The sequence below is a fragment of the Sturnira hondurensis genome, unplaced genomic scaffold, assembly GCF_014824575.4.
Source record: "Sturnira hondurensis isolate 20B ecotype Veracruz unplaced genomic scaffold, ASM1482457v3 Scaffold0025370, whole genome shotgun sequence".
Classification (NCBI taxonomy): domain Eukaryota; kingdom Metazoa; phylum Chordata; class Mammalia; order Chiroptera; family Phyllostomidae; genus Sturnira; species Sturnira hondurensis.
Genome location: NW_028098001.1, coordinates 5458016 through 5485757, shown reverse-complemented (window position 1 = coordinate 5485757; position 27742 = coordinate 5458016). Strand labels below are relative to the sequence as shown.

At 37.7% G+C, this 27742-nt stretch overlaps 1 protein-coding gene across 3 annotated transcripts in view; it reads right to left on the bottom strand.

The window, feature by feature from the left end:
* Positions 1-27742, bottom strand: part of MDN1 (midasin AAA ATPase 1) — a 146071-nt gene that overhangs the window by 76496 nt on the left and 41833 nt on the right. For all 3 annotated transcript variants that reach the window (XM_037039452.1, XM_037039453.1, XM_037039455.1), the window contains exons 15-35: positions 27484-27544; positions 21973-22184; positions 21304-21407; positions 19923-20067; positions 19317-19413; positions 18249-18362; positions 17274-17421; positions 16924-17034; positions 15486-15637; positions 14627-14805; positions 13844-14052; positions 13507-13653; positions 11835-11976; positions 10357-10491; positions 10137-10275; positions 9304-9442; positions 8317-8447; positions 7129-7273; positions 4948-5077; positions 1760-1978; positions 868-1065 (exon numbers count right to left, since the gene is read on the bottom strand). In XM_037039452.1, the coding sequence (XP_036895347.1) occupies positions 868-1065; positions 1760-1978; positions 4948-5077; positions 7129-7273; positions 8317-8447; positions 9304-9442; positions 10137-10275; positions 10357-10491; positions 11835-11976; positions 13507-13653; positions 13844-14052; positions 14627-14805; positions 15486-15637; positions 16924-17034; positions 17274-17421; positions 18249-18362; positions 19317-19413; positions 19923-20067; positions 21304-21407; positions 21973-22184; positions 27484-27544 (3057 nt within the window). The remainder of the gene's footprint in view (positions 1-867; positions 1066-1759; positions 1979-4947; positions 5078-7128; positions 7274-8316; positions 8448-9303; positions 9443-10136; positions 10276-10356; positions 10492-11834; positions 11977-13506; positions 13654-13843; positions 14053-14626; positions 14806-15485; positions 15638-16923; positions 17035-17273; positions 17422-18248; positions 18363-19316; positions 19414-19922; positions 20068-21303; positions 21408-21972; positions 22185-27483; positions 27545-27742) is intronic.

Genomic DNA, 27742 nt, shown 5'->3' with positions numbered 1-27742 from the left:
GCCAACCCAAGACTATAAGGATCCACCAAGTGAACTGTCAGAAAGTAAATGAAGTAGGATTTGTAGTGTAATGCTCAACCCTATTTCAGCATTTCCCTACTTTGGGGCCCATAAAATGCTTTACAGAAAGAGCCAGCAGCACCTTCCTCAGTTGTGCCTGATGCACAAATCTCTCCATCTCTTGTACCTACACAGGTGCCTACTACATAGGTCCAGCTGCAAGCACTATCTTTCCTATTGCAACCTATACCTGGAAATACTACAGGTATCTGTACAATTTACCTTTATAAGTAGGTATTTTTCTAAAAGTCAAGTGTAAACTAGGCATGTAGACCACATGGTTCCATATTAAACAATCTCATCCAAGGTTTTAGGTTACCAAGACAATTCAGGATGCATCCCCTACATTTCCCAATTAATCATTCATTTGTTCATCCACTCAATCAAGACATTTTCTGAATGTCTATGACTGCCAAGTTACATGACAGATGCCAGGACAGGAAAATGGGAAACACCAATTTTCTCTCAAGGATTCACAAACCTACTTTTGCAAAAGCTGATCAGGTTCTAGAGTTGGTACATAGGAGAGCTCTTATTTTGAGCACCAAATAATAAACAAATACATGCACTTTTACAAGACAATTTAGCCATAGATTAAAGACTATATTTCCCCTATTTTTATACGCTTCTATGTTTTGTGAATGGTTCTATGTTTTAACCATTCACAAAATTATGGTTATGCCAAATCAGATTCTAACTCAGGTAACTAGTTCAAAAATAATCATGAATGTGACACATTAAAACAAAAAGTCAAGTATCTGTGATGTACAAGAAGAGAATCTTCATTTATTTAAAAATCACTCTTACCTCTTGATATAAAAAATGGATGAATTCCCCAACGGTTATCTATCCCAGTGAATTCTTTGGTTTTGAATCTGTCATAAATCTTCAATTCATTTTTCTGACATTCAGTAAGTCGGACTACCTTGGAAATTTTCTTCATTAGGAATTTCAGACATGCTTTGCGAGCCAAGAGAGCTGTACCAAACCCAGAGGAAGTGACCCCTAAAAGACAGACAAGTTCATCAAACAACACAACACCAACCTTCACAACCACTCAGCAGGAGCTCTGGGCAGGTTCCTAGAGAAAATGAAGCCCTAGCTGAATGACAGCCGAATCACAACTGCTAATGTAAGCGGTCTTAAGGAAGACGTCTGGCTTCCCTCTTTCCACAATTTACAGATCATCAATTCAGCAAAGGGTACTTCACGAAGCACTCCAGGCACTCCATGATAAATCAGCATGGAGATATGAATAATAATATGGTACTACTGATTGTTTTGGTTTATATTTCTAATCTTCATGGCTAAAAAGCCAGAACTTAAATACAGAATTTTATGAAACTACAGTAAATTTAAAACCAACGAAAGGATTCACACCCATTAACTACAAATGACCCTTCATGTTAAGAATTATCCAGTCTTTCAGAAGCAAAGGCATTTCCAAAAGTCTTCTTTCTACTCATAATCATTATTTCATACTTACTAAGTCCCTTGCCTATAAGCAACGAGAAGTTTTTGGCATATATTTTCTCAAGATGAGTTTTAAAAAAAAAGGAAAGAAAGGAAAAGCCATTTTGAGCCTTGGAAATATTAAAGTAAGTGATTCTATAAAGTAGCTGGGTAAGAGATCTAGGTTTGCTACATTCTAAAACTCTACTCTGAACCCCTTGTCCCCACCAGCTAAGATACAACATACCTGAACCTATTCCATCTATGTACACCAGGCATGCAGCATGGACAAGAGATGTCACAGTGGAAACGGTCTCTGGTCTTTTCAAAGCAGCTTCCTCCGCCATTGTGTTCATGAAGTTAACCCATGACAGGATATCTCTGATACTGACCACACACTTTCGGCCAAATTCCTGGTGGGTCAGCCAGTCAATGAAATCCAGCATCACTTCAGCTACATCAGCTCCTATGACACCAGGAAGTAAGTGTGCACTGTTTACAAACACTCTACAACAGGGCACGTGTTCCCTGGGACCCACAGATGGCCTAAAGCAACCCCTGTGATCCTTGAAATTACAAGTACACGCAAATTTTTGGAAATTCACATTAATGTTTTTTCTACAAAGGGGGGTGGTCCATAGCTCTTACAGCATTCCCAAGGGGTTCATGTATAGCATTCCACATATAACAAATTATACCCTGAAAACTCAAAGAAATAATATTTTGGTTCATGTTCAAACACCATTTTGAAGACACAAAGACCTTAGAAAATACACAAATTTTACTATATTATAAAAGACTGTCTGGAATGGGGAACACCACATTCTTAGTGGCACTAAGACCAGAGTGTTTTTGCTAAATCTATCAAAATTGAGCAAATTACAAAATTCATAAATTTTGTTTCATGATTTAGGTTAAAAAGCTATTCTACTTATCACAGTTTCATGCTGCAGAGTATTTTGAAATAAAATACTTCTTAAACAGTTATAGATTAAAGCACTGCCAATTAAATTTAGTAGAGCAATTTACATATATAACTTCTGAAATCAATAGTAAACATTTATCTAAAAAGAAAAAAATAATAAAAGTATAAATACCAAAGAACTTTTTTTTTAAGAAAACATGATAGGAGGAATCGAGACTGATATAATATGAAAAGACTACTCAACAACATTCTTTAAGGCAAAACTGAGAATTGGTTAGAAGAAAACTAATTGGCCAGAACAAAAAATACTAATTACAAAAACCCCACATATCTCTAGAAGGAACTTAAAATGACAGCTCAAAGTGAAAAGTCCAGTAACAATGACAAAAAAAATTAAATGCTGCTTCAACTAGATATTAAATGAGTACCTGAGTCCACATCTCAGAGTGAAATAAATTTTAGTTGTATCAACAGCTTAATAAAATGAATAACTTTTATCTGCTGTTAGAGAGGAACTGAACCATGGCTATTCCACACAAAGAAGATGAGTGATAAAGTAGACAGGTTTATGTATGTATTTTTTACAAAAAATATTAAGGGGTAACATAATATAGAAAATGATGTGATAAATGTAATGCAGAATATTACCCAAAAGTAAATAACGATTACTGGTGTGACTCACTGGGTTGGATCACTGTCCCATAAACCAAAAAGATCATGGGTTTGATTCCTGGTCAGGGCACAAACCTGGGTTGCAGGTTCAGTCCCCAATTGAAGCATGTACAAGAGGCAACCAATTGATGTTTCTGTCACATCAATGTTTCTCTCCCTCTCTCTCTTCCTCCTTTTTCCTCTCTCTAAAATCAATAAGCATGTCTTCAGGTGAGTATTAAAAAAAGTCCATGCTGGAAGAATTACCAATGAGGTACATTCACTAAGTTGCTGACAGCATTGCAAATGAGAACGTCTTTCTGAGAGCAAGCTGGGCATAACCAACAGAGGCTGTGACATTCTTCATTTCCACTTTTAGAAATACAACTTAGGGTTACATGTATACAAAGCATGGTGACAGATGTCAACTAGACTTAGCGGTGATCATTTCACAACATATAAAAATATCAAGTCACTATACTGCATACTGAAACTAACATTGTACGTCAATCATACCTCAATATAAAAAATTTTTAAAAATATATATCAAAGCAATCTAGGCTCAATTCAAAAAGAACCACCTGCTTTTCCTCCCTGGCTACCTGAAGATCGACCACCATCATGAATGACACAGTAACTACCTGGAGTAGGAGGTCCCTGACCAACGTGCTACTTCAGGGAAAACAAATGGTCACTGACATCCTTCACCCTGGGAAGGCAGCAGCATCTAAGACAGAAATTCGGAAAAAGTAGCCAAAATGTGTAACACCACATCAGATGTCATCTTTATGCTGGGATTCAGAACCCAGTCTGGTTGTGGCTACACAACTAGCTTTGACATGATTTATGAGTCCTTGGATCACACAAAGAAAAACAAAACTAAATATGGACTTGCAAGACATGCCCTGTATGAGAAGACGACCTCCAGAGAACAGAAGAAGGGACACAAGAACAGAACGAAGGAGGTCAAGGACTGCAAAGACCAATGCTGGTGCTGGCAAAAAGAAGTAGAAGTTCTTCAGTGACTTTGTTGTGACTGTACAGATTTTTCATGACAGAATTAATAAACTAAGAACTCTAAAAAAAAGAAAAGAATCACATAAGTGTTTTGACTCTTTGACTCTTACTGGTTATTTTAAAAATTGTTAAATGTAGGTTATAAATTTCAACCTATAGATTTTAACCTTTAACTAGGTTAAGTCTAGGTTACAGGTTATAAAAATTTTTATAATAAAAAATTTTAATAAAGTGAAACAATAAATTAGCTGATGACAATTAAAGAAATATGGTTGAAAGCTCCATAAACATTTTCTAAAGATGAAAAAAACTAAAACCAAACCCAAATTTTCCTCATCTTTAGCTATACACCTTCTATAAAGATGTTCTACGCCCTGGCTGGGGTAGCTCAGTGGACTGAGTGCAGGCTGTGAACCAAAGGGTTGCAATGTTCAATTCCCAGTCAGGGCACATGCCTGGGTTGCCTGCCAGGTCCCCACTGGGGGCCACATGAGAGGCAACCACACACTAATGTTTCTCTCCCTCTCTTTGTCTCTCCCTTCCAGTCTCTAGGAATAAATAAATAAAATCTTTTTAAAAAAAGTTCTATAAACAGGTGAAGCAATAAGGAAACTAGAATTTAATAACCCCAGTGAAGGAGGCAATGGGAAAAGGGGGCATTTTAATAGATAGTACTAGGCTAATATGTATTTTTTAGATCTAGTTTGTTCCTATTTCTCTAACTCCTGTCCTCCATATAATAGACCATGTGTACACATGGCAAATGTCCTACATCACACTTCTCACATCCAGCATACCGATGCTCTGTCCCATTTCCACCACCACCACCTGAAGACTCTCACCTTTACGATTTATTCTGCCCAGAGACAATCCGGGACGAAGATTACTACTGATAATCTGTTTTAAATCTTCACAGTTTGTGCTCTGAGGACACCATATTTCGGTAAACCGGTTCCTTAAGGCAGGAGACAGCTGTAAGAAACACAAACTGCAATATGAATGCAATACTTATTAAAAAAAGCTGGGAAACAAATCATTTTAAAAACTGTTAGCTGTGAACCTGGCCAAGTGCCAGACACTTCTTTTATTACCTCTATTACTACATACAATTTAATGAAGACCTGCTGCTCTGTCCTGGCTCCCTCTAAATGTCATCTCTTTAATCTCTACCACAGCTTCCTAGTCAGTACTGCCATCACTTTCTTGACAGACATGGCACGGAAGTGCAGAGGAGTGCATGGTATAAGTGGTACAAACAGGATTCCAGCCCCAGTGGGCAATTCCCTGCATTGAACACCTTCCCCTAAGCCAGGCCCTTCCTTTACTTTATCCGCAACTACTTAACCAATGGTTTAGAGAAAATAATGCTACCTTCCCACAGACAGAGCTGTCTGAAGTAGAAGAAAACTGCTTTTATGTAGCTCGGAGAAAGTAGGATTATGAGGTATATATTTTACCTCTTGTATTACAAAGAATTGTGCAGTCCCTCTGATCGTAAGGCCTCTGCCCTCAGTCTGGATTTTTACTCTTCCCATTGGTCAGTCAACCTCCATTCACAAATGTCTGCAATGATGCATGTATGTAATCACCACTCTCCTTTTACTTGACAATAAAGTCCTTTCCATTGTCTATCTAGCCTACCACAGCAAAACCAGGAACAATGCTTGTACTCAGAGCAGCTCAATTAAGACCCAGGGAATACATGAGTGTTTTTTGTAGCCAGCCTAGACAAGGAATGCCTCTGGTCTTCAGAATCCTACCTTGCTCTGCTTGCTAGGCATGCAAAATAAAAGTTGGCAATCTTTGGCTAAGAAAAACATAAGCTAACCTGATAGGTAAGTTAACATACACAACCTTTAAATCATATCCTCTATGTCATTCCCACTTGCCAAAGAACCTAGTTTTCACATTTTGTTTGAAACTGTAGTGTATTTTATTTCTTCTCTTCAGAACATTTCTTGAAGCACGGTGATACAATCTTTTATCTTATGTTACTGAGAAAAATTAGGCCTGAAATATCATGTATGCATTTAAATTTAAGCACCCACCAAGCTACCAGGAACCTGAATTGCCTTCACTCAGAACCAACCGCCGGTTCTTATCATCCTTGACCTGCTACCACACTACCCTTTTCCAAACCATAAAAGGCTAGGGTCCCACACACAACACATATTTCACTGAGAGGTGTGACGAGCCTGAAAGCCATGGAGCTTGAGTGTTAGATCCTGGCTGAATCCTAACACTACCTTTTGTAGAGAAGGAAACACCTCCACCCTCTTCTTTCCAAAAGATTGACAGCAACCCACAGAACCCTGACGGAACAGATATGGTCCACCTGCAAAACCAAAAGAGGTTCTTGGCTGTGACTTCTCAACACTTTAAAATTATCCATAAAGCCTTGGCTGGTGTAGCTCAGTGGACTGAACGCAGGCCTGCAAATCAAAGGGTCCCTGGTTCGATTTCCAGCCAGGGCACATGCCTGGGTTGGAGGCCAGGTCTCCTGTGGGGGAGCATGTGAGAAGCAACCAAACGCTGATGTTTCTCTCCCTCTCTTTCTCCTTCCCTTCCCTTCTTTCTAAAAATAAAATCTTAAAAATAAGAAAAAATCCAAATCATTCATAAAGCCACACTCATGTGTAAGAGAATAAAACCTAGTAGCACAGCTTGAGATTAAATTTTAGTTTCAAAATTTCACATCCGTAAAAATAGAAAAATAATGTTATCACACAGCTCTTGGGAAAATTTACTACACTAATGTATGTAAAGACCTGGGCAAAGTGAATGGAACACTGAAATTTCAGACACATACACAAAGTGAGATGTCAAATAAGGAAACGTTTATCTGTCTGAAATATTTTTCAATCTTTTAATAATCCTAAATTATCTTTCTGGATTTTTACCTTTTACCCAGGTTTTACCCCACATAAAAATTCTAAATGCATTTTCACATACTGCATTTAAGGGTGCCAACGAGCTATGGTCAAAAAGTTAAAATAAATTATGCTTTGAGAACATGGTTTTACCTCTTTTTTTCCAAAGTCACCCCCAGGATTCATGGTTGCTAAGATACGAAATTTTTTCCCAGCAGTCAACAGCTCTACTTCATTATCCTTGTCCTCTAGGCTGCCTTTTTCTGCTAATACCAGAGACTTTTCTACTTCAAGGACACTAAATGACAGGAAAAAAATGGAGAATATATTATTAGAAAAGGCTATGTATCCTTCCTATTTTATGGCTTCAAGGTTCTTTAAGAAGGAAAAAGAAAGTTCTCTCCTCTGCTGAGCTTTCACGTTATTTAATGGTTTCCTACCACACATTTTAAAAAGACTCACTATCTCAATTCCTGTGTGATAGAACAGTATTTCCGATCAAAACAAAAATAATTCATTTTTCTACATACGTCCTTATTAAGGAAAGCATTTGTTTTAAAAACAAATCTTGCATGTAAATGCCCATGGCAGCACTATTCATAAATGTAGAAACAACCCCAAAACAACCAAGTGGTGAATGGATAAAAAATATGGTATATCCACACAATGAAATACTATCAGAAGTAAAAAAGAAACAAACTACTGATAGCCTACAACACAGATAAGCCTCAGAACATTACTGCAAAATGAAAAAAAAAAGGCCACTTATATGAAATGTCCTAAAAAGACAAATCTAGAGACAAAAAGATTAGTAGCAGGAGGTGGCATCAGAGATAAACTGTAAATGGGCACAAGGGATCGTAACGGGATAATGGAAATGCTGTAAAACTTTATTGTGATGGATGCAAAACACTGAATTTACTAACGTTCATTAAATTATACATTTCAAGTGAGTCATTTTATGACATGTAAATTATACCTCAATAAAGAGTGAAAAATAGGTATCGTGAAGATTCATATAGGTCTGAAGTTATGAGAGGCCTCACAGCCATAATATCGAGAATGCAGATTCTAATACTTTCTAAAAAATTAAGACAATGGCTATATGATTTGCCATAAAAAGAATTTTAACTTAGGCTCATTTGTTTCAGCCTAGCCATCCCAGAGTCCCATCTTTCTGATTACTGACAGTGAAACAGAAAACCTAGGCCTCTTTAAGGAGATTCTGCATGCTGAAGCCAAAAGAGAGTAGTAACTCATTATCATGTTCAAGCATTTACTTGTCACAAAAATTAATATCTATAAAAACAAGATCAGCAAAACTGAACATAGGGAATATACCTGTTGAGTCTTTCCAGGACAGAGTCGTCAGCCAGCGAGATCTCATCCAAGAGGAAAAAGCTATCCTCCTTCATGGCCAGGACCAGAGGCCCATCACGCCACTCAAAGAGTCTTGATGTATCAATTTCTTCCTACAATTTGGAAAAGGAGAAGGTGAAATTAAAGGGCGACTGTCCACGAGACAACGCACATGTAGCTAGCTGGTATTTGCTGGAGGGAAGTGATCATTCCATCGGAAAGCACGAGGGGGATTCCCCTCAGAATAAATGGGATGATCTTGTGGAGGGCAGGCCCCTTGTAGTACTGGTTTCCCTCACTAGGCGAATATTCTAGAAACCCATCTGTATCAGTGCACCAGCTGGCATTGTTGTGAGAGGCTATGTTCGGTTTCAGTGGATTTTTTTTGAAAACTCTTTCAACCTCTTTGCCCATGTCATAATGGGTACCTATGAGAGCACCCACCCACAGCTCAGAGTTTCATTTTTTGACCGAAATCAGCATGAACCCTGGGCCCTACCCTTCCTATTCACCCCATCTCGCCCCAAGAGATATTTCTTGTTCCTCTGGAAGAAAAAAAAAGTCCTCAAAGGGAAACACTTTGGTGATATGGAAGAGGTGAAACAAAATTTGGCCGAAGTACTAAAAGGCATCAAAATCGACAAATTCAAAAACTGCTTTCAACAGTGAAAAACAAAGTCTTGGTAAGTATATTGCATTAAATGGAGAGTAGTTTGAAGGTGACTACAGTTCAAATATGTAAGAATACACAATTTTTAATGAATTAATTTGGGGTTTGGGGGTCCTAAAGGACTGAGAACAAGGGACAGATCCTGCACAACAGGATGCTCGTGGGGCCCCTTGCAGGCCAGTGAAAACCTGGAGACACATAAAAAATCTGGACTCAAACACCCTGCCCCACACAAAACTGATTCATGCAGAGTTAACTCAGTTCTTTAAATGAATGTCCTAATTTGCTACTGGACAAACCTTGTCCTTTGGCTTCTGTCTCACCGGCCGCAGTCCCCCTAGGAAGTCCGATGTCTCCATGTGTAAGTGGCAGTTGACTGAGTATAATTTCTGATTTGCCAAGGCTGCAAACACCTGACAAATGGTAGTTTTCCCGCACCTGTCAGAGATACACACCAGATTACGAAGGAGCATGAATTCCAAATACACACCCACCAAGAGCCCAGTCGGCAGGAGAGGAGCTCTGGTGAGAGCCTCACTGTGGCGGCGGCGGCAGCAGCAGCCACTTCTGGCCAACACATGTCTGCATCCCTAGCCCGGGGTGCACTTACCAAAACACCAGCACCCTGCCATGTTCAGAATGGCACAATGGTACACGAATTCCACTCTTCCCTCCTTCTACCAGCCACCACCAAGCAATGGGAAAGAAAGCCAATCCTTACAGACTTTCAAGACACACAGCTCATGTGCTACTTTCCTCTATATATCTACAGGATATCCTATAGATAGGGCGGGATCCTATCTCCCATAGATCCTATAGGATGGGATCTTATATATCTACAGGATATACAGAGTAAAAAACTACACAGAAAAAAAATAACTGCATATTTAAAAAAACAGCCCCAGTTATAATGATGGAAGAAGACATTCTCTTCCACCACAAAGGTCCAAAGGTAGAGGGAAGTAAATAACAGATCTCTTATGCTTCTTAAAAAGGGAGAAAAGGAAAAAAAGAGGGAGGAAACTAAAGGAAAAAACAGTCTGCTTTCCTTATGAGTCCTTCCGAGATAACTCAAGTAATCCTATGGAACTGAACTGAACCCTCATAACCAGTTATTGTCACAGAGCTTTACCCAGTGTCTCCAACCAACAGCACTGGTTCGCTGAATTCCAATGCCCTTCCCACCAGCATCGCCTGTCTCCGCATGCTCTCGGTCCACACAATATGGTTGAACTTGGACTCCAACGTGGACATCTGAGTAGACAATTTACCTACCAAAACAGAATAAATACTTAGGTTCTAATATGAGTATAGCCCAACTCATTCTCCTCTGGATATTTTGGCCAACTCACCCAGCAATTTTAGGACATTTTCTTTGGAGAAGAGAGATTGGGGACACAACTTTTTCTTGAAATGTTTTTCAAGTACTTCTTGAATCACTTCAACCTCCTCCTGCTTCCTGACTCGGCCTGCCAGAAGCATATAACCTTAAAAAAAATAAAAATGAAGAACCATCAAGTGTCAAGACCAAGGGATGTTGAGAATACAAAGCAACTCTCATTAGCTGCTGCTGGAGGAAAAGAAATCTGAAGATCTACTTTGGGAAACTGGAAGATCTTACTACAACGAACCATGTCCCTGCCCTATGCTCTAGCAACATTACTTCTAAGTAGACTCAAACACAAATGAACACATGTGTGTGCCAAACGACATATACAGCAATAATCAGAGCAGCTTTATTCATAATAGCAAAAAAGCAAAAAGGATCCAAATGTCCACCAACATGAGAATGGCTAAACATATTATGGTATCTCCATACACAGGGTTATAGCACAATAATATTTTTAAAAATGAAGTCCTGATACACTTAACAGCATGGCTGTAGGTCACATCAGAGTGAATGGAAAGAAGCCAGACCCAGAGTACCTACTTTATGATACTCTTTAGATGAAGCCCAAGCACAGGCAAAATCGATCGGTGATGATCAGTCAATTACCAAAGCAGTGGTTACCTCCTGGGGAGGTAAGGCTGGCAAGAGCCATAAAAGACTCTTCTGTGGTCCTAGAAGTTCTAAATCTTGGCCTAGGCAGTGATTCACGTAAGTACATAAATACGTAAAAATACATAGAGTTGTACATGAAATGACAGAGTGCTTCATCCCATTTTACTACATGTTATATTTCAATTGAAAAGGTTTTTTTAGTATGTTCCTCCTAGCTATTGTTTACCAGGAAAGAAGAGAAATGACAATTCTTATGGGTTAGTTTTACTTACTCTCCATCTTCACTAACCACCCCATCAATGACTCATCAGCTCCTTTCAAATCAAAACATTTTGAAACATTTTCTATCCTACCATAAAGAACATATAAATTCTTCCCACAGATTAAACCAGCATGACCAATCCTGCGTTTCAGGCGACATCACTGGCTTCTCTCAGAACCCCGACATCACCTGACCTTTCAGTTTTCTATGACTCTAAGGCACAGCATGACTCTTCCCAGTCTCTACATTGCAGACAAGTGGTCCAAAAGGCATCACCAACCACCTGACTTAATTCCTGAAGGTACTGTGCCCATAGCCTAACTCCCAGGGTGGCCATCTGAAGGGAGTAATGAGAAAACCTTAGAAACCAAAACTCATTAGCACAGAGGCTTGCAGAAATAGTAATACTTAGAAAAGCAGCTGGGACTTGAGGGAGAAAGGCTCAGTTCCTGAAATACCTAGTAAAATGTACATATGGATCCCAATTTGGGCAAGGTTTGTTCTAATTAAAAAGTGTGCTATTTGATATTACTTCATGGTTTGAGAGCATTTGATTGAAAGCATACCATCATTGGCTAAATGCTGTAGCCAGTCATAATCCTTTTCAGTCTGTTCAGCCAACCTGTATCTCTCAGCCCATCGAAACAAGTCACGAAGGGTGATGAAGCCCTGCTTTCCAGCAAACACTGATGAACTTCTGCGGTAGGACTATTAACGAATCAAAACAAATGAAAAGGGACAATGTCAAGCATATAGTAAAACACATTAGATTCTTAACCAATTTAAGATCCCATAAAAATTATTCATTTCACTGAGATTAAACTTTTAAAATGTAAAAGGATGTAATCATTTGAAGAAAAACGCAAACTCTTGTAAAACAAATGTAAACAAACAATGGAATTCCCTGTCATACACCATACAGAAAAAGATCATGAATACAAATGTAGGCAAACATGCAGGAAAAGTAATCTCATAATGTGGGACCATAGAAGAAAAAATAGTTATTATTAGGTTTCTGAAAGGTAACTTTAACAGTGTAAAATTCTTATAAAGAACACTTTTAGCCCCATAATTAATTAATGGGATATTCTGGAGAAACAAAGAGAAGAAAAAAAGATAACTGTAACTTTTCCAGAGTCGACAAGGGTTTGCCACACAAAAAGGGTCTTTTCACGAGGGAGGACACCCCCCACCCCACCAAAAGAAATTCACTTATAAAAATTGTGTATTATAAAAAATTGTGTTCAGTCATCTTCAAAAGTTCTCTCCATTTGATAAAATACACCTATCAGGATGTGTTTTTCCGTTGCTCAAAACAGTTTTTGGACTGGTCAACTTTGTTGCTTCTGCTACTTTTTGTTCTACTTCTTCCACATCGGCAAAATGTTTCCCTTTGAGGACTTTTAAATCAACAGGGTGAGGCAGGAGGTCACGCAGTATTTTGGTCAAAAACTGAACACTCAGCACAGTGAGGGCAGGTGTGCTCATAAATCCCCCATCATGAAATGGGCAAAGATGTTTAAAGAATCTTCAAAAAAATTTCACTGAAACCAAACGCAGCCTCTCATAACACCACCAGCTGGTACATGAATACAGATGGGCTCCTCGAACACTCACCTAATGAGAGAAGCCTGTACTATAAGGTGCCTGCCCTCCAGAAGATAATTCTGTTCGGGGTTTATTTGGGTCCCCCCTCATAGTTATGTCCATTCAAGGAACATATCCATTTAAAAAACTAAATTTTAGTATGTTTATGTCAAACTGTAATCTAAACAAAATGTTCCAATATTATCCACAAATAAGAAACTATCATCACATATAACATCAGAAATTTTTTTAACATAGTAAACTGTTGATTTAAAAAATAAAACCAAAAAATTCCTAATGAGATGCATTTTAAGACAAGATCCTCATTGTGAAAATAAATGAATAAATGGATGAACTGCATTTTTACCTAAGGAACCTATCAAATTTTGATCACCAAGTCTAATGAACACATTCCATTAAAAGTAAGTGGAATGCCCTGGCTCGGGTGATTAGAGCACCGCCCCAATACACCAAGACTGTGCGTCCAATCCCCACTCAGGGCACATTCAAGAATCAACCAACGAATGCATAAATAAGAGGAATGACAAATCAATGCCTGACTGTCTCTCCCCCCCTTCCTTTCTCTCTGTATCTAAATCAATAAATTTAAAAAAGCAAAAAACTACATTAAGCGTTGGAGAGATGAAATACCTGAAGGTCCAGCATGACTCTAACCAACTTGCTGCAGTAAGAGGGCGGCAAACTACACCGCTTATGCAAGATTGTTTCCAACTCAGAACTTGGCAGTTCATCAAAGTGCAATTCTACAAACCGGTTCCTGAAGGCTCTAGAAAGCACCTAGGAAGGGCAGAGGAAAAACACATGATAAAAAGGGCCTTTTCAATTAATTACTTTCCAAAACGGAGCCTCTGCTATTCACTACAAAAAGAAAAACCCTTCAATAGTGATAAAAAAAATCTCATCTCCCAAGGACGATTTACTACTCGATGCAATAACAAATGGGAACAAGGGGACAAATGCTACATACCTTTCTACCTCCATAAAGTCCTGGGGGATTCTGGGTAGCAAAGAGCATAAATCGAGGGTGTGCTTTAACAACTTCTTGAGTTTCTGTTATGAGCAGTTCACGGTTATCATCTAAAAGTCTGTTCAGTGCTTCTAACACATCAGTAGGGGCCAAATTCAATTCATCTAAAATAATCCAGTAGCCCTTTCTCATAGCATCAATAAGAACACCTTGGAGGAAATAAACACTGAGAATTAGTGCATAAAGTAGTCCAAAGTTTTATACAAATCAACAAATTCTAGATTTATCATGAAATTTCAAAGCAAATTACTCTCTGTAGGTAGAATTGCCCCAAAATAATTTGTGATGTTGAATATCAAAGTACAATTTTCCATTAAAAGTCCTTTTTATTTTATACAGAGGGGGGCCAAGGCTGACAAATAACACATTCCAACTTATGTTTCCCCTGCAGTTTAATTTCATTTACATCATCACAGTCTCTTGTAATTTCCAGCATCCCTCTGGCTCCATGCTCTTTTGAGTATCCAGGAAATGAAGTAGGAGTTCAACTACCCTCTTCAAAACTTGGCCCTAGTCCTGACTACAGCTGACAAGATTCTAGGGGGACCCAGAGGAAACTGGACCCCTAACCATCACTCCTAAAAGGTGCGGCTTAGGAAGAGAGAAAAACCAGCTGCAATGGCAGCAATCCATGTGCCTCACCTGGAAAGGATAAAGATTACTTGGGGAAATAGGTCTAAAAGAATGAATAGCTGCACTCATGAAACAGAGTAACAACCCTACCTTCTTTAAACACAAGCTTCCCTGAGGAGTCGGATGTGTAACAGCCAATGTACTCTTGAATATCCGTGTGCTCGTGATTGTTAATACGCATACAGTGGTTACCAGTAGCTGCAGCTAACCACCGGATCAGGCTTGTTTTACCAACCGATGTCTCTCCCTGAATCAGCACTGGATATGTTCTTTAAAAGATCAGCCAACAAAGCAATTAAAAAAACACACATACACACAAAAAAACCAGAATTAATTCAAGTAATCTTAAAAAGAATAACTATGTCATTTCACATCATAAAATAACATTTTTATATACCTATGCATTACTAATGCAGTATTTCTTTTTCTTTAAATTATTTTATTGTTGTTCAATTACAGTTGCCTGCATTTATCCCCCCAATCCCCCCTGCCCCAGCCATCCCCACCTCCCTCCCTTGCTTCTACCCCCGCCCCCGGTTTTGTCCATGTGTCCTTTATAGTCATTCCTGAATGATGCAGTATTTCTTAAGCCCAAAGAAATTTCTATGTAAAAGTGGTTCCTGAGAAAATACTAAGGAAAAATCTCTTGTACTATTTCTGAGAAACAGTAAGTGGGACTCACTGTTATTCACTTAACAAACAACAGGTAATGAGTGTTCATCAACAAACTACTGAAAAGCAACCTTACAGACGACCAAAACCATGTGCATCCGTATGGCTTCCACTATGGCACAACCAGAAACAATGATTTGTGCCAGGAGAAAGGTGACAGTTCATTTAGCCAATAAACAACAATAAACCACTTAGAAAGGTAAGGAAGGAAGACTAGAATGTCACCAATGTCTAAGATAATAAAACTTCAGAGCAGCAAAAGAAAAGTCCCACACACCCTGCAGAGACCACTCGGACTATATCTCTCAGGTTCAGCTTGACAGAAGATGTGAGAATGTATGTCTCTTCTATTTTAGGTTCCTTGTCTCCCACCGAAATCCAATAGCCTTCAACCTGGATAAGCCGACCTCCTTTTGGTTCTGGAATAGGCTGAAAGACACGAAAGTTAAAGCAATAACCCACAGTGCCATGACAACTAGGGCATTCCTTCAGAGAGGGGTGACAGTAAGAAAAGTTGTCAACAAGAATGCTGCCTTGTTCTGGATGCTTTGAACATCAAAACCCATGGATGACATATGGAAATAAAATCACTTTGAGAAATAAGACAAAATAATGACATGTATTAGTTTTCAAATTTAGGTGGGGGTAGGTGAATTTGGGCGAAAACTTGAATCAAAATAATTTCTCAGGTTATAATTCGGTTCTCTTCTCTTACCTAACAAAACTCCCACTCTGAATAAGTATTTTGGTAAAAAACATGTATCTCATATAAACCACATTCCCCCAAATACAACTGGTATTGTACTAAGTGAGGAGGGCTTTGCATTATTTCCTCTGGATCCCCTGGAAGACTTTTAAAATAAAAGCTACTCCTCAAACCACCATGTATAATGTTGCTGTGTGGAATGCACTGCTGTACATTACACGCTTACATGTGTAATTCACACCCACACTTTTGGCACAGACTTTCAGGGGAAAAAATCTTTCATTTTAATGTTAACTCAATTTTTACTTATTTAAATTTAGAAACAAAACCAATTATAGTTTTCCACAGTATTATATTGCATATGGATATTGTTATTGTTTTCTAGAGTTATACTTTTAATGCATAAGCATAAATAAAAGAAATAAAAATGTTTATATAGATACAAAATTCATACTATCCATGTATAATGCCACCCTTACTTTTCTCTCAAAAAATTTGGCAAAAAAGTGTACACTGTATGGCAAAATATGGTAATCTATAATCTTCATAATCTTTTGAAGATAAGGTGAAAGTTACTGGTTTATACAAAATTCCTATTTTTATAGATCAAGATGCTCAAACAGTGGTCCAATCCATAGCTATGAAAAAGTGCTCTTCTAGAACACACTTACTCCCCTGACTTGAAGATACACCCAATTAGGCTAAGAATGGAAGCCACCAGAACATTCTTATGAGACAGTCCTGTTTATATCATTTACACCAGATACACAGTAGGATTCACCCTGACAAATGGACAAGCACATACATATATAAGAATTTAGATGGAAAGGACTATCTATAGGGTTTAAATCTCCAAAGAGTAGGAATATTGGGGATTTTTACCATCTACTGTTTAATTTGTTTGAAACAGACTTATAATTAGAAAATTTTGTAAAAAATCAAACAGCTCAAAATTTGATCATTCAGCCTTTCATTTGTTAAACAAGTCAAAAACAAAAACCAAACATACCTGCTTCAGCAGACTTTTAACACTGCCAGAAACAATGTGTTGACAAATAAGCTTCTGAACTATTGGGTGTGATGCCCTGTCGAGCTGTGTCAGGAAGCCCAAACAAAAGCCCTAGGAAAGACCCAGAAATGCACAACACCAATTACTCTTCTGCAGCGACAGATTCCCAGAACAATTTTCACTGGGATACCACAGTAGAAAAAAGGTCAGGGTAGCTCTGGTATACAATGTTCTAGGCCAATCTGACTAAATGGAAAGCACAAGCAAACCTGGACTACGCATTCCTACTCCCTTCCTCCCCATGGTGAGCCATTCACCAAGCTCCATTCAAACCCAGACTTCGGAAACACCTCATAGAGTGAGCGCTGGATGTTGCTACAGGGATTGCAGGCTGCAAATCTCAGGGCCCTGCAGAGAGTCCGAAGGCTGTAGTGAGGTCTATGGCCCGTCCCATCCACCAACGTTGTCCCAGATTCTTTCCGCACATCTCTGTAGAAGCTACAAAGAGGATGCACTTTAGGTGACTTTACTCATTATTCTGCCACTGTTCCCAAACGCCATTTTTACAGATTAGGGGGCCACGCTTACATACGACTTTCTGGATCATGCACCAAATCTCTCACTCTTTCTTTAAATCTATTTTTCACACACTCAGAGGTACTGTTTCAAAATAATAAGCAAAGATCTATCAGTTTTCTTTAAAGATAGAAATAGGAGAGGGGAAAAATAATTCTTAAAAGATACTGAAATGTGAGAGAACCTTAATTAGAATATACTGAGTCCAAACACAGTATTCCAGAGTCAATTCTAATATGAAGGGCAAATCCATAATGGGAATAAATAAGCACCCAGAAAAAACAAAATCACAGTGTTTTAAAAGGCTATGGATATAATCAATAATGACAAAACATTAAAAAGCATGAAGACATTACTATCAATAATAATTGGTGACCAATTACTATTACTATTACCACACACTTCAGAAGTTAGAAGATGACAACATGGAAAAACTTCAGACTGAAATATAGAGTGCAAAAACTTTATGACCAGCTACCCTAAGATCAAGTATAACCAAGTATGCAACACAGTGAAATCCAGGTTCTTGTCCAAATGAGCTTTGGCTTGCCTCTTTATAGCCTAACTACACACTCTTTCTTCTGTTAGGAAAAGTCCAAGGAAGTTCATAAGGTTCCATATTCTAGTCTAAGTAATAATCCTTCCCTCAGTTTTCTCCAGTTAGGAGGAAAAAAAGGAAAAATAGTATGAACAAGGCACACACTTTATGTTCAGAGGAAAGGTTTATAGGGAAACCAGAAAATACCTACTTTATAATTCCTTGCACTGTGCTCTTGTTCACACTCAGTCCTTTCAAATAATCCACAATAAGAATTTGTAAGTCTTCTTTACTTTCCAGTTCTTCTACATAAAGTTCTGTGAACCTATAAAACAATTATTACATAACCATTTTTCTGAAGTTAAGACAAATATCCTGACAAGAAAAAAAAGAAAAACAGAAGTTATGTGAACTCATTTTAACTGTTTCTAGTGTAAAACGTAATAGTTATTCAACTTATGATACAGATCGACCATAACAAAATAAAAAATAATGTAACTATCACCAAAAATCTACCATTATTTCTTCTTTGAAATGAGTCTTCTACTTACAGTCCTTGCAAGAAGCAGTTACAAAAATAAGACTTATCAACCCTAATTTTCAGGTGTTTTTCATCGTAAGTACATGTAATAAAAAATACATGCAACAAAAAGCCCCCTCACCATGAAAAAATAAAATAGCTGTATCAAAGGAAAATACATAGTTGTAGTTTATAAAATTTTCCTAATAAGCTTTTATTACTACTAGTACAATTTTAACACTGTTTTAAAACTTAAAATTTAACAAAAGAGTTACCAATAATTAATAAGGTCACTTATCTTCCCCCAAGAGCTACATACATAAAACACCAATAACTAAGCACCTTGCTCATGTCAATCAGTGCTTAATGGTGAAAACTGAAATGTACAAAACCTTTTACAAATCATTAGCCACATCTAAGAGGACTTTGTTTCTAACAGACACTTGTACTATTATACTATTATATCATTATGTGAAGTTTTTCTAATAGCTACAGGCTATTTGACGAAGGAAAGATTTCTATTCTCAACAATGATCCATTATGTATCATACTACCAACCCAAAGGACAGATTTCCCAGTATTCTGGAATACTCCATATTTGTACCACCTACAGAAAGTAAAGGAATATAACAAAAAGGAAGATTATCAGTGATCAAGAAATTTCAAGCACTGTTACAGGGTTTGGTTATGTTAATATTACCAGCAATAAAAAAGGAGAACTTTTAAAAAGTCTCCAGGAACCACGCCATGTCCCCTCACCTGTTTCTAATTCCTGGTGGGAGATTTCTTTTGCCCACATCAGTTGCTGGATTCATACAGGCAAATAAACGAAAGTCAGGATGACGAACCAGTGGTTCTGTTAAGAGAAAATTATAAATTCTCACGAACTTGTCAATAAAGTAAGCCATCAGCCACAGGCCCCTAAGGGATGACTAACTACACAGGACCCCAAGCCAAACAACCCTGCCTCAGGCTCAGCAAGGTTGTTGTTGGCAGGACAAACCATCCTTCCTCTGAAACTCCACATGTATTAGTTTCCAGACCTATGTACACACTTAATCTTATGCTGCCTTTCATCTTTCAGATATGGTTGTTCACCACCATTTATATTTTATTACCTATCCACCAGCATATATTTTTCCACTAATTGTGCATGTCTGTTATCCACTACCCAAGTGCCTTGACAAATTATCTTCTTCTATGAATTCCCCATACTACCTAACAATATGACTTTTACAAAAAGTAAATACTTATGGAATAAACAAATCCAACTGGGCAGCCCAGGTATTCCACCTAACAGATTCTCACTCTAAAGAGGCCAACACACCTGGCCACAAGTCAGACTCCAAGGGGATCAAGCCCTACCTGTGTCCCCTCGATCCAGCAACACCAGAGAGCCTGAGGCGCCTTCGAGTAAACCACTGAGACATTCTAACGTTTCTGGAGCAGCCAAATTAATCTCATCCAACAAGATCCACTCTCCTTTCTTTACAGCCTGAGCTAATGTGCCCTGAAAGATAAAGAAAAACGGTAAGATCCATTTCAAACAAGGACACACTCACTGAAAAGTTATGAGCAGGGTTAGAAAATAGAGGCAAGGTCAAAACTCCCCAAATGGCTGCTAGCTGACTGCCAAAGTTAAGACCAAGTTAAGTTAACTTTTTATGTCTAAAAGGATCAAGGGGATAACTCTGCGCCTAAGAGTGAGATGCAATAAACTAGATCATCTCACTGTAAGGATACTGAAGATAAATGATAAAAACATATTTTAAACATGTAAACGTACCTTTACATGTTTAAAGGTACCCAGATGGTTATTAAAAGCATCCAAAATAAATATCAGGTCAAGCTATGAATATATCAGATAAAGGAGTAAATCAAAGATATATAGAAGTTGTAATAGGCAGCCTTTCCCAGCTGCTGAAGAATATCAAAATGAATCTTCCCTAGCTTTACTCTAGTAAAGCATTCTAGTCCAAGAGTAATAAAAATCTTAATGTTGACATCAAAAAACTGAATTATTTTACTATTATTAAATTGCTTTGTACTTTTATTTTCATAGTGATCCTGACAAAGAATCTTCTACAAATTTAATTTTAAAAAAGAACAAATACATTAACAGTATAATGTTAAATCATGAAGTAAGTATAAACTCTACTTTGAGAGCACCTGACATTTTAATTGGCTATTTTAGAAATAATCACAGTAAGACAAGCACTGATGACCCAATTCCCCACACTGACAGACATACAGCTGAGTGACTTTCTCTTAGACCCAAACACCATCTCAAATAAGACCCCCACCTCCCTTAGGATTTGGTCTAAGGAATATCACAGAAACAAATTTTTAAAAATAGAAATGTTTAAATCTTAGGTCATGAACATTTAATTACGCTGATTTTTCCTACAGGGTCACAGGACAGAAAAGAGTAGAGCTACCCACGCACTGGAATGAAAAATGGGGCCTAACGTGACCGGACCCCACCAGTGCGCTCGCTCTGGCTCTCACACGCACACAGCAAGGAAACAAGGAGTTCACCAGCTGTCCTCTACAGCCATCTTTACAAACAACAGTGCTCATCAAAACGCTGTGATTTCTATAAAGAACGTCTTTCAAAACCTTCCCCATGTTATTTCATTAAGTATAAGTCTTGAACATGAAAAGAATACAAAACAGAAACCTGCATAAAACTTGCATTTTGATTCAAATCAACAGTCCCTTAACTTTAATAACTAAAGCCAAATACCTCTACAAAGGCAAACAACAGGGCATTTTCAGTCATTTTCATCTGCTGTTGGGCATGGTTGAGTCTAAGACCAAATGCTTCCCACTTCTCTTTTAGGAGTAACCCTAGAAAAAATAAAGACAAGAATGTAACACCTTTTAAATTGTAATATATATAAACACAAAAAAAACATACAAGTAATAAAACACACAAAAATCAAACATATTAGAAGTATATTTTTTAAAAGCCCACTTACTAAGTGCTGACTACTATACTAGTCAATTCATTCAAATGAGTATGTACATGCATTAACTGACTTACTCTTCACAACACCCCTTTGAAGTAGGTACTCTTATTTCCATCTCAGAGAAGATAAAGCACAGAGAAGGTAACTAAGCTACCAGAAGCCCCTTGGCTGTGGAATCTAGCTTTTTGGAACTGATCTTTTTCTAAGGAAATACGGCTGACTGCTATAGTGGTGCCTGTACATCACCACGCCAACCAATGGTCCTTATGGAAATCATGCCTAGAATCACAGGAGCAGCAATACTTGAAAATTAGTCACGTTTGCCCTAAGTCTTAGAAAGACCCAATTTGCATCGCTTCATTCCCCCACAACCCTTTTTCTTATTCCACTAACCTGGCCCCAGCCTCATGCCCTATCACTAGCAGCCTGGGTCCCATTCTTACCAGTTTCGCTCTCCTTGCCATCCTTGCTGACAGCCGACTTGTGCACATGCTGCATTAGTCTCAGGAGATCATGCCACCGTTTCTGCCTGTAACAGGTCTGAATGTGCCCCAAGAATGTAAAGTTTTGCTTCTTGGAAAATGTCTGGGCAAAGAGTTCCTCAAATGCCTCCCTTAAGGGTAGCCAAATAAGCTTATGGTCCACTGGTTTGTACCTAAAACAAACAGTAAATGTGATTCACAAACTCCTGAAGCGAACAGAGCATGAAAACAGTAACTTAGACAACAGGAATAAGTCTAAGATTTCATTTACTCAAAATCAGAAATAATACAAAAATACTTAAAATCTGTTATAGTTTTAAGCTATCATGCAGAAAAAGGGTCTACACTAAAGGTAAAAACTAGCATTAGGTAAATGTTAAAAAAAAATTGAAATTCCTACTTGGGCACTGAAAGGCATGTCATTTATTTTACTAATGTTTAAATGACATTAGTCATGTATAGGACGACTTAATGGTAAAACATTTTTATTAAGATCAAAAAATGTTCAGGATATCGTAGAATATGAAAAAACAACATCTGCAAGTGATTTACTTAAGCAACGTGAACTCAGTTCAAGCCTTCTCAATTGAGGGGGAGGGCAGGTGTTGCTTCCAGAGAGATAAATATTGGTAAAAATAATCTTAGATATTGCAAAAGTCTGTGACCCTCCACAGCTCAACTTTTTATTCCACTGTATTTTAGATTCTCTCTTATTCCTTAGCATTTAATTTATCTGGGAAGTTAGGAAATTCATTTAAATTAAATTTTAATTTAACAGCTGGCAGTGGGAGGAAGTCAGTAATTAAAAGAGTCAAGAAACAGTGCTCTAGCTAAAAAGTAAGTTGCCTGAGCAGCACTAATTATTCCTGGAAAATCAATCTCAAGTGTATCATTTTCCACAGCCTAAGATACTAAATATTACAATTCAAGGATGATGATATAAAATTTACTTCCAGGGAAAACAATCTGAGAACTGAAATGATATTTGACTGTTCTGAAAGTATGTTTCGGAACAGTCAAATACAGTAGAGAGCTCACAGATCTTATTTACTCATCCACCTCTAAAGGAGAAACAATGTCCCGATACTGAGAAGCTGTATCAAAGAGTCTGGTTTTAGAAAGGAAAACTGTAAACTTCAAACTCATTTTTACTTCCCAGTAAGCACCAGTCATTAGTAAAGGCATTTCTTTACTCCATATATTCAACAAAAATTTACTCAGTACTCGTCATGTGTTAGACACTGAATATACACCACCTGCAAGGTCCTGCCCCTCCACGGTTTACAATCTAACCAACACAGAGCTAAAGGAAGGATATCATGTCAGAGAACTGCCAACACAGACTGTGATGGGTTTTCTTTACAGGGCAAAATTAAGCCTTTGTATTATATTCAAAATGGACTAAGAAGTGTGTGGGGGTACTCGGGGGAGGGGGTATTTGAGGAAGAGACTGATGTGATATGGTCTACATTTTCAAGGATCATTGTAACTACTAAATGAAAGACACTGTGAGGAAAGCAGCGAAAGCAAAGATGACAGATCCATGCTCTGGACCAGGCAAAAGAAGATGAACTAACTGGAAAGACAAGAGAAGTGATAAGAAATTAAAATACATGTTATCTAAATAAAACTGTTAGTCTTAAAGATGATGCTATAAAGGGGATTCAAAGCTAACTGAGACAGAATAATAATTAAGAACACAGATGTTCAAGGCGGATTGCGGGGGTCCAAAGCACAGACCAGCCACTACCTTGAACAAGGTAATCAATCTCTGTGTGCCTCAGTCCTCTCCTGTGTAAAACGGAGATAATTAACAATCTGTGCCTCATGGTTGTTAAGAAGGCCAAGTGGGTTAACACAAATAAAAGGTTCTGTTTAGTACCTGGCACATAAATGAAAATATTAGTTAGCTTTATGAAAAAAATTTTTTTAAGAGTTAGCTGTTACAATGATTATTAACCATATCAGTCTACTTGAATTCATGAATGAAAGACGTGGCTTGATATTTCAGATTAGACTGAGTTCCTGAAAAGTCCATTCATTTAAAGCTCAGCATAGTGGCTGAAACAGTTAAGTCAAGACACATTTCGAGTGATTAAAAATGAGCAAACACACATACATTTCACAAAAGAAAAAACAAAAACAAAATGAACTATGACACAAATCTCTACTGGACCCAACCCACACATGGGAGAACCGGCAACTCAAACTATGACGCATCACACAGCAGGGTTTCCCAAGTGTCTTCTGCAGAGAAAAGATGCCTCAAGAGCAACCTAAAGGGGAGGGGGCAGCCCTAGGATTCCTAGCCCCCATGGAAAGTAATTCAAGTTCTACTGGGTTGGCCAAAAAGTGAGTTTGGTTTTCCCCCCATAAGATGGCTCTGGTAGTGCTTAGTGGTCTTTAACTTCATTCCAAACAATTCTGTTAGATTGTACTGTGACAGCTGTTGTATCAGTGTGTATTTAAAAAAAAAAACTCATCAAAATTGGTGAGTTTTTGTGTGGCCAATTTAATGTTGAAGATGGAAGAAAACATGCAACATTTCTGGCATTATTATGCTTTACTGTTTCAAGAAAGGTAAAAACGCAACCGAAACACAAGAAAAGATTTGTGCAGTATATGGAGAAAGTGCGGTGACAGGTCAAAATTGATTTGTGAAGTTTCATGCTGGAGATCTCTCATTGGACATGTGCTCCACGGTCAGGTAGACCAGCTGAAGTTGATAGCGATCAAATCAAGACATTAATTGAGAACAGTCAATGCAATACCACACGAGAGATAGCCGACATACTCAGAATATCCAAATCAATGAAGTGATTGGTGAAAATGAAAAATGTATCTTTATTTTATGGAAAAAAAATACAGACTTTTTGGCCAACCCAATACCTGTTACGTACAGAGAGACTGCACGCAGGCATTTATTTGAAAGCGTCACAAAGGAAAATGACTCTCCAAAATTATAATAGGTGAAAGAACATGAGGTGTAAAAGCCACCCAAAACAGTATACGCTGAGTAACTGAAACGATAAACACTTCTGTGCACCTCAGGGTCAGGACCCCCAGACTGGGAGCATGCACTTCTGGCCTCCTCTCCCTGTGCAGTTTCCCTTACAGATCTTTCTGCGGGGGGTGAAGAGGAGGAGGAGGATGGCAGGGGCTGCCACTTTCTTTCTATGAGACCTTTCATTTTCCTCCTATTTTTCCTTTCCTTTCCTGCCAAATTCTCCAAGGGCCCCTTCCCTTTCACTGTGCCTCTCCTCCCTCAGAGGGTGTCCCTCCCAATGCTTTTTCCTACAGTCAGTGTTGTGAAGCTACTCTGTATTTTGCCACTTTCTAGACTTTCTCTTTCTGAAATGATATCAAGTCCTCTGTTCCCTCTGTTCTTTTTCAGAGTCACATAAGCTCTCTCTACCCTAAACTCTATTGAAATTTGGTTTAGTTCTCCACTCACGGGTAATTTGAAGGTTTATGTGCTGCCTACCAGAAACTCACTTCAAATATAATGACAAATGAGTTAAAAATTAAGTGAAGGAAAAGATACACCACATTAGCAATAAAAAAAAAAAAAAACCAAGGGGGAGTACACTAACAAAGATCAGAGGCATTCTGTAGTAACATAGTTTAAGCTTAATGGTCTTTTTTATAAAGTGCCTTTAGCCTTAATAATTTTTAAAAAAACAATCTAAAAGATGCAGATTTGCAAACTAATGAATAAACCTAAAGATCTATAAATTTCTTCTATTACTTTTTATCATAGTATTTGATACATGCAAAATGTCTAATAAGTTATAAAATATAATGAAATAGATGAAAATAACCATATATCCCAATAGAACTATACCCTTTTTCTATCTTTCCCTGCCTATTTCTGAATTTTGTTTTCCACTTCCCTGCCTTTTAAAAATAATTTTTGTCTTCCTATCTTATGTACAAAGATTTTTAAGCAATGGTGTCATCCATACGTCACTATATATTTAAATTATTTGATTTGTATCACTTTCCATTAATACAAAAGTATAGAAAACATAGCATATTCCCAACCACACAAAAATTGAGGTGTATGTAACTTTTCTTGTAATAATTGATGTTAACCTAATGACAAGGAAAAATGGATATATATTCTTTTTACCAACTTGGCACCAACCCAAAATTTCAGTTATCACATTAATTCCAACCTTTTTTATATTATTAATTAATTGTATCAGGACACAAATGGGTTCCTATGTACTTGGCTACATTTAAAACTATTTGCAATGGCTGATATAACACTAAAACTTTTTAAAAGAGACATACCAAGTCCGTGTTCAACTACTATAAGATTAATAGCATTTGTGTTAGGGATACTTAACAGTAGGATATTAATGAAAAATATATAGACATAGAATAGACATAACACAGTATGACAGACATGCCTAGTTAAATAACAAATTCCACATAGTAGTAAGAACAGGATGCCAAGTATCTCAATGAAAAAATGGGGGAATTAAGTGTCAATTAACTAAACAGAAGTAAAATAAAAACAAGGTAGATCACTGGGGAAAAATAACAAAGCAGAACTAAGAGTAGGAGAGATAAGCCTCAGCTAATTAATTTTAAGCCAGAATATAAATTTAAAAGCTTTAATTGAGTACAAAATGAATAATATGTGTGGAGCCGAATACAAGCAATGGATTGGGCAGGTAAGCTAAGGAACAGCACCAGCTGAAGCAGGACTCCGAGGGATTGACAGCACAATGCCCAGAGCAATGAGGAATGAGAGACAAAGAAAGAGTGAAAATAAAAATATTGCTACAGCATGTCATCAAAAAAAGAGGTAAGTGGAAAGCTTTATATCAGATGCCATAAAGAGCAAAAAGAACAATAAATTGTTATTTTATGACTTTCAGGATTTTTAAAAGCAATTATTTAGAGTAAGTAGGACAGATCCTAATGTTGCTTAACGTAAGGTTATGTCAACAGTGTCCATCAGCACTGCAGCCTTCAGACCAAACTAAAATTGTTCGTGAAACTAACATATTCAAAAACACTAACAGGGAAGGAGGCATTTTAATGACCACAGTGGAGCCCATGTGCAACATTTAATCAAGCACAGAGCTAGTTAATGTTTCAAAGACAATCTAAACGTGGCAGAATATAGCTAGAAGACAGTGTGACTCCAGAACATACATTTTTAGATAGGCAACTGCACACACAAATACTAGTTGATTACATACTTATCTTCTTTTCCCCTCCCCCTGTCAGCATGATCTTTGACAGCCAGACCCTCAAGCATTCTTTAAAATGAAGAGAAACATTGATATACACAAGAGGTCCTCAATAAATTCCAATAAATAACCTGCCAGGGTGGGGTGGGGGTACGAGAATTTGAACATTTTTCCAAGGCTAGTTTTGAGCTTTGTAAGAGAACACTATTTCCTATGTCAAGCAGTGAACACAAAAGAACAAGAAAAAAATGTAAGCCGCACTTACCCTCCAAGTAAGTCTGCAGTGTCACTCTGTTGATTCATATTGACAACCCTCAAACGGTGGCCTTTATAAAAGAAAGGGCAAAAGGGTCACTCCAAAAATGTAAAAACTGGTAAAATCCAGTGTGATCTTTAAGGATGTGTAGACATGGGCATAGGGAAAAACTTTAAGTGTGCATTTCCTCTGATTCTCTCACTCTGCTTTTCGGATTCAAAAATTGCACCTACACCAAGGAGATATGTATAATATGATTCACTGTGTA